Raw genomic sequence first — 13,155 nt, 5'->3', positions numbered from 1 at the left:
TTACAGGCACATTTTTAATTTCTCCATGTATGCAACCATTACAGCTGAGGTGTATATATATTTCATTCTGTGAGAAGGTTCAAGAAACCTAAAGAAAAACAACCCCCCCATCATGACAGTAATTCTGATTACTAAATAGTATCCTCCAACAGAGATGACCCACTTTAAATACAAATATACACATATGTAGGTATAGTTTTTAAATTGGTATCTTTGGGAACAAGCTAAAATTCAACCGAGGCTGTGATGGGGAAGGAACAAAGAGATGACAAAGCAGAGAAAAGAGAGATTTGGTGTCATTCTGAAGGAAAAAACACTTTTCATAACACTGTTCTTTTAATTGCTGTTGTTTCTTTAGGGTATTTCACTTGCATTCCTGAACTATTACAATTTTTTTTTTAATTATGCTCAACTTTTCTCAGTGGCTATTCAAGTTGATTTACTTAGAAATACATTTATGTAGAAAGCTTATGAACCGTGTGCTTTTTGTTAAAACTCAGCCATAATTAGAATTTGTAAAATCAACTTGACCCAGAAAGATTTGAAGTTTCAAGTCCATTCCCAAGATGTGGTCTCATTTGACACCACTATTGGTTTGATACAGCTTTTATAACATTTGGTGAACTGCTCTTAAATAGTTTAATAGTGAAAAGTTCTTGCTTTCATGCAATAAATTCAGTCTACCATCCCTAAAATACAGGCAAAGGCCACAGTGCTCAAGCAGCTAAAGCTTCTTTGTGAGACTACTGGCGACACAGAACAGTCAGGAAGGGCTGACTTGAAACTCCCTCCCCGTGTCTGCTTCCCCTGCTTCTTGTTGGGGAGTTACCTGAAAGCTGTCAGGACTGATGGGCCAGGGTGCAAATTAGGTGAGCCACACGGGCCAATTTCAGCCAACATAGCATTTGCTTGGAGTCTAGCTATGTTAACATGATTAGTCATTCCTCTGATGTGCTGCAGCCAAGAAAAGTTGGAGGGTTTTTATTTTTATATTTACATCGTCACATTTTTCTTTCAAAGGAAAATTAGACATTTAAAAAACAGGCAAAAAGAAAAGCAGGATGCCTGTCCTTAACTGCCATCCCTAATAATCTTAGGATTAAACATTTTCAAAAATTTAGTAAGAGCTTGAACCAAGCTCACAGAGATGAAGGAATACGTATTTATACAGTAAGCTTTATTTGGAACATTATCTCCTGTACAATCTTAAGAAAAATTCCATAGGATTTTAAAACAGTTGCTGTATCAACACCAAAAAGGCACCGAGGCAGGGGGAGGTCAAATGAGACTTTAAGACAGATGGAGAAATGGCAAGACTTGAAGGATAGGTGCTGGGGATGAAGTTTTCAAAAAGAATGACAAGATTATGTTGCTATGGAAGACAGGACTTACTAGTGAATGCAAAGTATATGGGAATTGATGAACAAGGTAACAGAGGTATGATAATGAATATTCACAGCAGGCTTTAAACCATGTGATTTAAAATTGGCTACAGATTTAATATTTTAAAAATAAATCAGAAATCTCACTTCCATACACTGTATTTTAAACCTAGCAGCATTAAAAATACCTCCTTGCACCTCTGGAGTAAGGGAAGCAAGCAAGCCAAAAATTTGTTTCCAATTGAATTTGTTACATATGGTGCTGAGCATTTCACCTCTTCACTAGTGAAATACAAAATTAATCAGGACTGGAAATAAAGGGAGGAAGAGCCAGAGCTTATAAGTAAGCTCTGACTTTCAGGGGTGGGGAATGCACGCAGGAATAAAGGATTTCCAAAATAAGCTGGGAGAAAGGGAAAAGGCCCAAGAACCCCCATGACAAGATACTGGATACCTTGGGCATAAGAAGTGATGAGAGGAGCAGAATGTTCAATGGCAGAGATTAGACCAAGAATGGCATCATATTTGCTGATGAAAACAGCACACGGAATCTCTGCAATGATCAGTAAAAACAATGTTGGAAATAGACGAGGGTCATTTCTAAACCACCCTATTTATACAACAATTTAAAAGCAGTGTTCAGTCCTCTACTTTCAAGAGAGCAGCAATCTCGACATTGGCATAACATCGATTTCAGAAAGCAGCTGCTCTGTGCTCTGGAAGGATGCAGGCCTTCGGAGGTGCCAAACCCAGCACTTAAGCAATTAGTTGCTTCAGTTCAGATTTTCAACAGATTCACTGTTTTCAATATTTACACCTAATCAGATAAAGGCTTCAGCTACAGGCAGCCATAGATCTTATCAGGAGCACAGAAAAGACAACACGAAGCTGCAGTACTTTGGCTTGACAGAAAGCCAAATGTCACCGAAGACCATCAAGGGAGCAAGCAGTCTTCTTTAAAGGCTTAGAACAGAAAATTAATGGCCTAATGCATCTTACTCTTAAATGTATGAGCACCTATACTTAACTTAAAGCTGGCATTAAACCTTTCACATTGTCAGACCAAGAGGAAAAGTGTGACAAAATGCTCTCTCAAGCACTGCAACAAAATAAAGGGACATGAGACAGCACTGTTTAAGTTGCACTGATACTGCTAGAGACAGGGTTTAAGTCTTTATGCTTCCTAACTGTCTCTATATCCACTTGACTATTTCAAGTATCATAGATTTTTAGTATCTGTGGAACAGATAATACACACACTGTTATGTACCTTTAGTCCTGGAAAAGTTAGAATTAAACCATCTCATTGTAACTGAATTGAGAAGTTTTTACAATTACATTTTCTCCTAATTTGGAATTGAATTCATAATAATTATGCCATTAATATATGAAACAACAGCCAATGTTTCAAAAATTTTACTCACGTATTGCATAAAATTGTCAGGAGAGGTTAGCCAATTTACATTTTTTTTTCCTACTTTTAGCTGGGTAAATTTGTTCCTGTATTTTTTCTATGTAATAAAATCCATGCCTACCAAACACCCACTAAACTATTTTTCATTTTCCCATTATTTATAGCCATGCATCTCATTGTATCATCTGTCTCAAAACAGAGCCCTACTCTATTCTGTGACCCAATACTATATTGTTTTAGACCATCAAACCAGGTAAGGCAGCAAAGATGACAGTGTATCAACTATCAAAGCTTTCTGATAGCCTGCGGTAATATTAAAAAAGGCACACATCTACTCATGGTGCTGCTGGTGCATCTTTCCTTAGTCATTATCCGCAGCATAAAGGAGAGCCCCTCCCCACACCATCCAGGGTAAGATTGCTTTTAGCAACAACCATTCTGTCCAGAAAGAAGGCACTGAACTTTTATCCTGAGGCATATTTAAGCCATCTAACCCATTCCACTAAAGCCTAAACTGGCCCTAAAAAGTTCATTGAAATAGATTGGGGACAACATCATGTCTGATGGATATGGCAAATTTCAAGTATATGCATAATTTTACTATGAAATCTATTGTGTCACTTCACTGGTAGCAGCAGAGTAAGTTTAGTAAGTACTACCACTGAGAAACAGGCTACCATGCTCCACATATAAATTATTTTTTAAATGTTTTAAGCTCTCATTTAGGTAGCACCTGTGCCCTTCCATTTAAATCTAGCGTGCATTGCCAAATAGCTCAACTTGGAGCTATGGAATTAGAAATACAGCACAGATCTGATTTGAAACTAGACAAAAAGGCACCTTTAAAATATTACATTTAACATGTCAAACACAAGTACTTCACATTCATGGGAATACCAATGTGTACATAAAGCAGAAGCAGCAGGAGTTCAGAAGACATTTCTTTTTTCATACAAGCTTCAAAAACACAAATACACTTAAGTGAAACCAGCTAAAGTTAGGACTTAGAAAGCCTAGGAAGTAGCTTACTAACTTTGAAAAACAATTTATTTTGAAGAGTTTAAGGGCTGCTTGTTTTCACATAAATTGAGTGGAAAAGTTGAAAAGGGTTGGTTAAACACAGCAGGCAGAATGATGCACAGAAGAAATGTGTTTGTTTTTTGTTTTTTTTTTTTAATGGCTTGTCCCGTATCATCTGCTTTAGGAATTTATGGTCTTTTATGGTTTGTAAAAAAAAAAAATATTGATGGGATCTCTCAGCAAACATGCAACTTTGACAGCACTAGAGTCTCTGCTAGAAAACAACATGAAGGTTTGGTTTACACTCCGTTTCTTTTGCTGTTATATCTGAAACAGCCAAGCTGATGACATTTTCTAAAATACCTTAATACAGACTAAGAACAAAGCTAACAGGAGCTTCAGATATACTGCAGCTAATTCCTCCATACTGCTAAATGGCTCTAGTGATACAGAAGGCCTTTCTACACCAGCTAGTCTGTTATAAACCACTAACAAGTCATGCCTACATGGTTTCTTTACTTGTATGCCACTTGCCTCCCTGAATCCATAAATCAAATATGGAAACTAGGGAAGTCCTACAATTACATACCTGCTACTGGGAGATTAAAAACAAGCGTAAAGAACAGGCATTACCCTTTCACAAAACACTTTGTTGTAAAGCTTGTGCACTAGATACAGTTTTGAAAATGAATTCAATGAATTGGAAACTAGCAAGTCAATATATCAAAAGAGGCATGAGGGCACCTCCTGATTTCCAAACTGTATTTCTGAAGCAGTTAGAATCACTGCAGGAAACCCAAGACACTAAACACTATACAAGTAGTACAAACTCTGTGAACTAGCATAAGCAATACCAGACCTACTTGACACTTCAGCTGATTTTTGACAACAGGACAAGGAAAAAGCAGTAATCTGTGTTCACACAGATCCGATGTACCTTGAAAAGAGTGAACTGACATGCAGATCAGCTGAGAAGCATTTGCATAGCAGCTGCTAATGCTATCTAATTGTGAACTAGGCAACAGTGTTTTTTCTATAACAAGTTTAAAACCAACTCAAAGGAACTTTCCATAGAGACTACAGCAGATGTTTGCTTTCTGTTCTCAGCACTGTATCTGCCAAAAGTATTTTGAGATTAATTGGTTCTAGCAGTTGTATACAAAAAAGGATACTTTCAAGTACCATCTCTGTTGCCTTAAAACATATGGGAAAAGCACGTGACATGGGCTGCGTGCATCAACCAGAGCACACAACTGGCTCTTCAGGAGTACCAAGCCTTCTACTTTCAAACTGTCAAAGGCAATTAAAATAATGCCTTTAAAAAAAAATAAAAAAATACTTTGACAAACTTGAGAATAACCTACATTGCAAACAGATCAGTTTTCAACACTGAAGGATCTTCCTGTGCTCTTAATCCACAAGATTAAGCACTGTTACCAGGCTCTTGACGAGGAGGGTTTTACAATTCAGCAGTAAAGACAAGAAAATTTCCTGTAAGTTCTCTGCAGTTTAGGGGAGAGAGAGCAACAGTCTGCAGTGCTATAGGTGCTGCATTTTTGACTCAACATCAACTCTTCCCCCCCCATTTTTGTTTTAAATCTTTGTCACTGCTAGCATAAAGACTTTGAACTACTTGCATTTGTCATCTGGACAAAATAGTTATATTATGAAACAGACAACTCTAGGGCAGTACCACAGCTTCAATAAGCCTCCAAAGAGGACACAGAACAAGGGAACAGCCAGAATTAGCTCTTGCACTAGAGCATCAAAACCAAAGTGACTTGTTCTAGGTCACCTCCTTACAGTATACCTAGTACTTCAAACCCCACCTAAAGAAACTACCATTGGCAACATCTCAAGACCATTTTCTTCATGTCAAGGCTACAAAGAACTTAGAGTTTCTGCACTTCCTTATAAACCTAATACAATAGAAAAATAATTTTTGGGTGGGCCAAGCCATATAGGAGCTGCAGAAGGATTTAGAAATTCTAGAAATGAAGTTTTAATCAGAACAATTATTGTCAAAGTTAGTTCCTTAGTTGTAAAGCTTGCTGCAGGATCCTCTCAGCTAATTCAGGGCAGCAAACCACCTGATTGCACATTTATTGTCCTCCAACATCACAAGCTTTACAATCAGGATGAAGCCTCTTACAAACATTACAAGCATCCATTCAGTGAAAGAGTGATATGTGATACTACTAAGGCCATCTGAAGTACAGAAATGAACAGCACTGAACATTTTACTATGCATCCATTTGGTTACGCACAAGAGGGAACAACCCCAGCCAAGACATGTGGCACAAATCATTACATTTTTGCAGTTTCAGTAATTTTGGTCAGCACCTCACACCAACACAGAAGTCACGATTTACTTTCATGGCCTACCCTTAAGGAAAGCCAGTTTGGCAAGACTGAAGAACCAAAATACCAGTCTATTTTGGCACAAAATTAAGCGGGCACAGAATACTCCACCTTCCTTATAAAGCTCAATATTACAAGGCTAAACATCCATATACTTTTTTTTTTTTTTAATGGAGAGGGTCTATTGAAAATGATGTTCCTCCCTCTCTTCATAAGCCTAGTATGACAGTTAAGAGACAGTTCTACCACTTGTAACTGGCTATTACCTTTCCCTGTCCTGACTCAGAAACTGAAAGTACGCATTAAGTCATATTCACGGCTGTCCTGATTCACCTACCTGATATAGGGATCCCTCCCAGACCTGTGCTGTGTTGTGGTGGGAGATTCAAGTCCAAGAAATTACTATTTGAGGTGGGATTTGCTGTGTGGTTCAAGTGCATGATGCTATTGCGTGGGAAGGTCATCCAAGGATAGCGAGCTGCTTGGCCTGGAAAACTGAAGGAGTTGTAAACTGCTCGATGCTGTTGAAACTGTGGGAACCTCTGTGGCATGAGTGGAAAGGTGCTACTGAGAGAGTTGGCATTTGCGGGTGCAGCAGGATGCAGAAATCCAGAGCCTGGCCCTTTGGCAGTTGTAGTGTGTGGGGTAGGGTTCTGAAGAGATGTGGGCGAGAGGGAAGGTTGGTCTTGGACTGACAGTTCCTTCTCAATCAGGTCTGCTAAGGCTTTGCGGGTGATGTCAAAGGGGTCAAACCCTAAGTCGTCCTCTTGCTGTTTGGAGGAACCAAACCCAAAAGCCGCTTGCCAGTCTGTGGAGGAAGATACTGGTATAGTTTCTGTTGGAGAGGAATAAGATTTAGAACAAGAATTAGTATTTGCCCATACAAAAATCTCAGCCTCAGTATAATTTATGTTGCCAGTTTTATCTTTCATGTAATATTTCTTTGTAAATTCCTCAAAGACACACTCCATTTTATCAGCTTGGAAATCCATTTTCAGACCAGACTGTAATAGATTTCTACTTAAGCTGAAGTGGTAGAACTAGCAAGTAGTAGTTTTATTACAGAACTGCTCCGACTGCACAAAAGCTTTTGTGAAATAAGCATTTTTCAGTAAAAGCAGAGTAGAAAGAAACCAAGCATTAGGACTTTCTTTCCACCCAAATTACTGGAGAGAAGTGTGGCCAGAGTTTAAAGTTGTTATTCAGTTCAGTATTTCTCTTTAAACATTAACGCTGTGCTTCAACTGTGCTGTGCAAAGAACTGGGGGGTGGGGGTATTCCCTCTCAGATACATTTGAGCAGTGGTTAAAACACAGCATCTGCTATTATGACAAAAAGCCAAATTCTGATGTATGTGCTTCGATTAAACAAAGGAAATAATGAACTGCATTACAAGATACTGGCAAATATTCTTAAGCAGCATGGCAGAAGAGTTGGTCTTCCCTGCACTTGCAGTTAGCACTTCATTGTATTATACTGGTTAAGTTTATTAGCTCAGGTTCAGAGAACGCTGATCCTATTTTCACCATATTTTTCCTTAAAAATTGTAGTGAAGAAAGCTGATGAGTACAAGGTACTATCACTTACAACAACTCCCTCTGCTGGCAGGGAACCTGGACTGCTGCCTTAGGTACCATTAAAATCAAGTCTAGCATCCTCTCAGAAAACAAACCTACAATTTCATTTTCAGATTAAAAGTGTTGGTAGACAGACAAAAACCCCTGTCCATCATACTTTCACTTTAATAGCAGCCATATATTTTGTATCAATTATGAAAGAAAACACCTGGAAATTGTCTCCCACTGCTACTTAATCCTCACAAAACTGGTACATATAGTGCTTTAACAGCAGGTAATTTTCTTGGTAATATTATTTACAAACAGGATTATGACCTCGAGAAGGAGATGAGCATTAGAAGATTAGCCGGTAAGTAAAATGCTATTCTATCCCAAAGCATCATTACATTCTATTTATTACTGATCTTGTTTTGTTTAATTTTCAAACACATCCCTTAGGTTTCTAATTTGAAAACCCTATAAATGATAACCACTCCCAAGACTATATCAATACTCCTAAAATGATGTTTCATTCATGTAAAGTGGTATTTTGTATCTTTCAATTGCTGCAATTAACAGTACTTTTATCTTTTCTGAATGTATGCAACCTCACTTCAGAAAGATTAGGCAGCTTCAGATAGCTATGCAGGATACTAAAGAACATGTGGAATTCTACTGCACAGCTTCTGATATTGGAATTGCAGATTATAAACAGATTAATTTTAATAACAAACCTGTAGTGTACAATACATGTCACTCATCCTATTATACTTAAGCAGACATGTGGCTAAGAAAAACTAAAGCACTTTGAAAATTTAACCACACAGTTTGAAAGTTCTGTAAAGCTTCTTTTAGAAGAAATTATTATGTCAGTGCAATTCACTTGTACTTTAGAAAAACATTTTAAACATTTGGGAAGTGGTGGAAAGTTATATAAAGCATATCCTAGACTTTTTGGTTCTACAGTGCATCGGCTGCAAAAAGGAACCAATATAGAACAGTGGAAGCTGGGTACAGAGGTGTGTGTACCTGATGTGAAGAGGCTCTGTGGTTCTGGTGCTGTAGGCCAGTCATTTGAAGTCTGTGGAGAGCTGGGGAATGGAGGAAGCCCACTAGGGATGGGGTTCGGGTGCCGAAAGTTGTCAGAGAAGAGCGACTGTGATTCTGTTACAGCCCCTTCAAAAGGGGACCGTGCACTGTGATTAGATGAACTGATGGGTATGACTGGATTGGGTTTTGTTAAACCAGGTGGTGGTGAAGGTGTGTCACTGTTTGTTATCTACAGGCAAGGAAGGAAGAGAGACAATTAGGTCATGAGCATTTATATATAAAATATTCTTCACTAACAGTTGAAAAAAAATCTTCAAAGTTATTGGCAACATTACCTTTAGTTAATATATAGCTCAGTACAAGGTTTAATGCTAAAGCAAGTCAGCAGTAGCATGTTTTTGTTTCAACTGAAGTCATACAATACTTCAGAAAGTATTTCCTTCTGAAACTACAAGTTGTACCAAGCCAAACAAACTCAATTCTTACATTCACAGCATTTATCTTTGTCTTACCTGCTGGGAGCTGTCACCATTTCCTATACTGAGGGAATCTGAAGGTTTGTCGATAGGGCTGCAAAAGTGGGAGGGGGAAAAAGTCAGTAAGTCATTGAAGTATTTAACGTGAACTTCAACATTTGATTTTGTAGCGATAGAAAAACCTTGAAAGAAACACAAACCAAAATTAAATTGGGAGAGATAAGGAAAAAAGTCCAGTATTTATTAGACTTTATTGGAATATTTGTGATTAAATATTTGCCACAATTTTTCTTCCCACCACTTTCCACTCTGCTTGTTGATTCCCCTGTTGTGGAACAAAAGGAAAATTTTAAGTATCTTCAGAATAACTCTTAGCCAATCAAAAACCAGGACTCTTAGTATAGCAGTATACATTTGTTGTCAGTTCCATCTATTTTATTACTGGAGAGAAAGTTGGGTTTTCTAAACACCTATGGTGTCAGTTCCCACGTGAGTCCTAGATAAGTTTAGGGAGAGATAGGAAAATAAATTAAATACTTAATCCTGGTGGCAAGTCAAGCTTTCCATCAGCCTCAAAGCTTTAACTAGCAGAAATTGGATCCAAGGTGAGAAAATGAGAAAACAGCTTTGCGATGATAGAAGGGAAAAAAATGAAGGAAGAGACAATACAAAGAACTGCCAATAAAGAGAACTGAAGATAAGGTACAGCAGAAAACCACCTAAGAAAGCTATTCACTGGGAATTAACATGACTCAGCTAAAAATGGCATACCTTGGGATTGAAGATTTGACAGGCACTTGTGAGCAGCCTTAGTTATACTAAATACCAAGCTAATGGCTTTGCAACTTAAAGATATTTTCATTTTATCTACCATAAGAAGAGATGCACAAGCATCCAACTACACAGCCTAGAACACTGGTCCTACAGACAAGGACCTGAAGAACATGAACGTGATACAATTCAAATTACAGGCCCAATCTGTTAGTGCAAAATAACATATTTTAACTAGTCAAAGACTTCAGATTGTAGATACAAGTTGCAGTAGCAAGGGCTGTTTGAAAACGAAGTGCGATATTGCATAGAGCAAGGTCCAAAATTCAATTCCTCCAGTATTTGTTCTCAGGATGACTATCTAAACCCAGCAAAATACATCCTTCTTCATTGTGAAGAAAGTGTTTAAGTGTTACCCATTAACAAAAACAATTTTGGGGCAAAAGAATGCTACATTGGTAATTCATAAAGCTAACTGAAGGTCAAGTATTTATGACTACAGAAGAAAAATCAGAAGATTAGTTTTGCAAACAAGTATTAGTCCAGTGAAGATTTATTTATAAGCGGTTGAACAGCACGGAGAAAGTTCTTCCACTTGGAAGAAACTTCCTTATGTCAGTAATTTCTGAGTATCAACAGCATAAGAATTTGCTGTATACGCTTCATTAAATCATCCTGATTGTAGAGCTGATGTTCCAAGTTCGTTCTCTCTCAAAGCCTTTGACAGAAAGTCACAACACTGCAGCCTAAACCTATGCAACAGACAACTTCTAATGATGGCCTAAACACCGAAGGATAATGTGTATTATACTTGAACCTGCTTAAGCAGCCTGTAATTCTAAGATATGCTTTCAGTCCTCAAGAGTAAGATTCATTATCCATTAGTCACAACATTTACCTATATATAGCACGTTCTTTTCAAAAAAGATGAGGAAGCTGCATGTCACTACTGAGATGCAACTGTTGGATCTCTGTCCATACCTCAGACAAACTGCTACTAAAATAAGGTACCATTTTCAGCAGCACTCAGTGTTAATGCATTAGCTCTCTAATCAGCAACACCACCTCTTGAAATATTAATGTTCACCTTGTTATTTTCTCATCTGACCTCTGAATGGGCCCAAACCAGTATGATGCAAGGTGGTCCAACAAAAACAGTAACAGCGTGACTGCAGACTGCTGTAAGTAAATGCAGGTAACGCTCGTGCAGAAAACAGTTCTATTCAAGGGAGTTACCAAAAGAAGAAAATAAGATTGGCTAACAATAAAGAAGTTATTGCAAGTAGATGAATTACATCCTCTGCACAAAGAAGAGGAATTGAATCTGCTGTGTTCAATTCCTATTGCCGAGCAATAATCAGGGAACCCTTACCTCTGCAGTTGTGTTTTTGGAACACACCACAGTGAAGAGATGACAGATACTCAGCCCTAACACTCAGGTTCCTTCTCTTGAAGCTCTTCCAAGTGATGTCTCCTGATATATAGCCACTGGCACGTTACTTGCGTGGAAGCTTTTTTACAGAAACAAATGGCTTGGCATTGGTTGGGACCGTGGCCCTTTGCAGGCAGCTAGTATAACCTGCTGATGCTTGATTATGCAGTTCCCCTTGGCCCCTACCTGTACCATCACTGCTTTAAAGTTAGGGTTCTCCTGCAGCCTGTCAACCAGTCTTTTTGACGTGGGCTGGGCTAAGCTTGGCTTTCTGTGACCTGATCAGGATTTCAATCCAGCTCTCCAACCAGAGAGACTGGACAATCATTCCCTCCGCACCAGTCAGTGAGAGAGAAAGTACGCTATCTGAAGTATAAAAGGCAGCACAATTACCCGAAATCTGAGTCTGCACCATCTGGAGTCATGTGTTCTGGGTCTGTGCCATTTTCTAATATAGGAGGCGTTTTCCTGTGTTCCATTGTTAAGCCGTTGGCTGATTTACTTGAACTCTGTAATGATGGCCAGGCATCTTTGTTATTACTGTTCGGTCTGGAAAAAGGCAAGAGTAAAAAAAAGAAGAGTTCAAGTTATGAAGAAAGTGTTTTAAAAATTGTAAGCACTGAGAAAATGAATCCTTGTGCCAGACAATCCAAAAGAATAGATTTATCTGGATAGTGTTTCTCAGATTTTAAGTGGCGATGATTTCAAAAAAAGAATTGGGAGGTAGGGAGAGGAGAAAAACTGGGCAGAGCTCTCCATTTTCTTCACTGAATAGATTGAGCTGCAATGCCAATGCTGAAGTCCAAACATGTCCGCTCGGGGGGAAAAAAAAAAATCCACTGACAGCTTCAAGTATCTAGGCCTACACGCACCTCATTTAGAATTACTGGCTTTATCCCCTAGGTATTTTTAAAGGTGGTTTAGCTAATGATTTACACTTAAAAAAATGTCTATATTCCAGGACCTAACAAGCCTGGCCCTGATGAGGCTGTTTTATTTCTGCATAAGAGTCCATGGTGTTATTAGCAGACCATGAGACCAGTCAGATGAATGCATTGTTCATTCAAGTTACTGCTCATTTCGTTTCCAGTTTTAAGCCGTAATTACATCCCTTTTAAGAGATTTTATTTCATTTCAGAGACAACATTCCATCTGGAAAAAAGTTCAAAAGAAGACTTGAAGCCAAAGTTATCACTGAAAATAGTTATGTTTTATACAAACTGAAGTGAGCTGAAATATCTGCAACCAAATGCATTCAAATAACATTACCATCCAATAACACTATAAGCTAAAAACTTGATACAAAAGATGTGTCTTCAATTTCTCTAGCTCTTTCTATTGCATTCAGCCTTTCATTTGCTTCAGTTAGGATGCTACTTTTAGTGTTTGGGTGCTATTGTCCAAGTGCTGTATTCTTAAGGACTAAGCTTTCAAGAGTTGTTTTTTTTTTTTTTTTTAAATACATGTTACTCTTGCTGCCCCTTTCATTATTTCTACGTGATCCAACATGTTCTCTACATATTAAGTCAAAATGTGGAAGCTCCCATAGCTGTTTTATACTCCAGAAAAAAAATGATATTACTAGCTACCCTCAAATATCAGTTAGTATCGTAAGATTTGTTATTCTCACATACTACACTACAGGCAGAGAGATGAAAACCCTGACTGATTTACAGATCTCATCCTTGCTTTG

General features: G+C 38.2%; 1 protein-coding gene across 9 annotated transcripts in view; it reads right to left on the bottom strand.

The window, feature by feature from the left end:
• The window catches only part of CNOT4 (CCR4-NOT transcription complex subunit 4), a 73,503-nt gene that overhangs the window by 10,334 nt on the left and 50,014 nt on the right, over positions 1-13,155 (bottom strand). For 5 of the 9 annotated variants that reach the window (XM_084496613.1, XM_084496618.1, XM_084496614.1 and 2 more), the window contains exons 8-10: positions 9,296-9,353; positions 8,763-9,012; positions 6,515-7,012 (exon numbers count right to left, since the gene is read on the bottom strand). In XM_084496613.1, the coding sequence (XP_084352739.1) occupies positions 6,515-7,012; positions 8,763-9,012; positions 9,296-9,353 (806 nt within the window). Of the gene's footprint in view, positions 1-6,514; positions 7,013-8,762; positions 9,013-9,295; positions 9,354-11,855; positions 12,012-13,155 lie in introns of all 9 variants that reach the window. The other 4 variants (XM_084496611.1, XM_084496617.1, XM_084496616.1 and 1 more) reach the window with 1 other exon arrangement.

The sequence above is a fragment of the Aythya ferina genome, assembly GCF_964211825.1.
Source record: "Aythya ferina genome assembly, chromosome: 1".
In the NCBI taxonomy this organism is placed as follows: Eukaryota; Metazoa; Chordata; class Aves; order Anseriformes; family Anatidae; genus Aythya; species Aythya ferina.
Note: the sequence above shows the minus strand (reverse complement) of the source record. Positions and strands in the feature narration are given on the sequence as shown.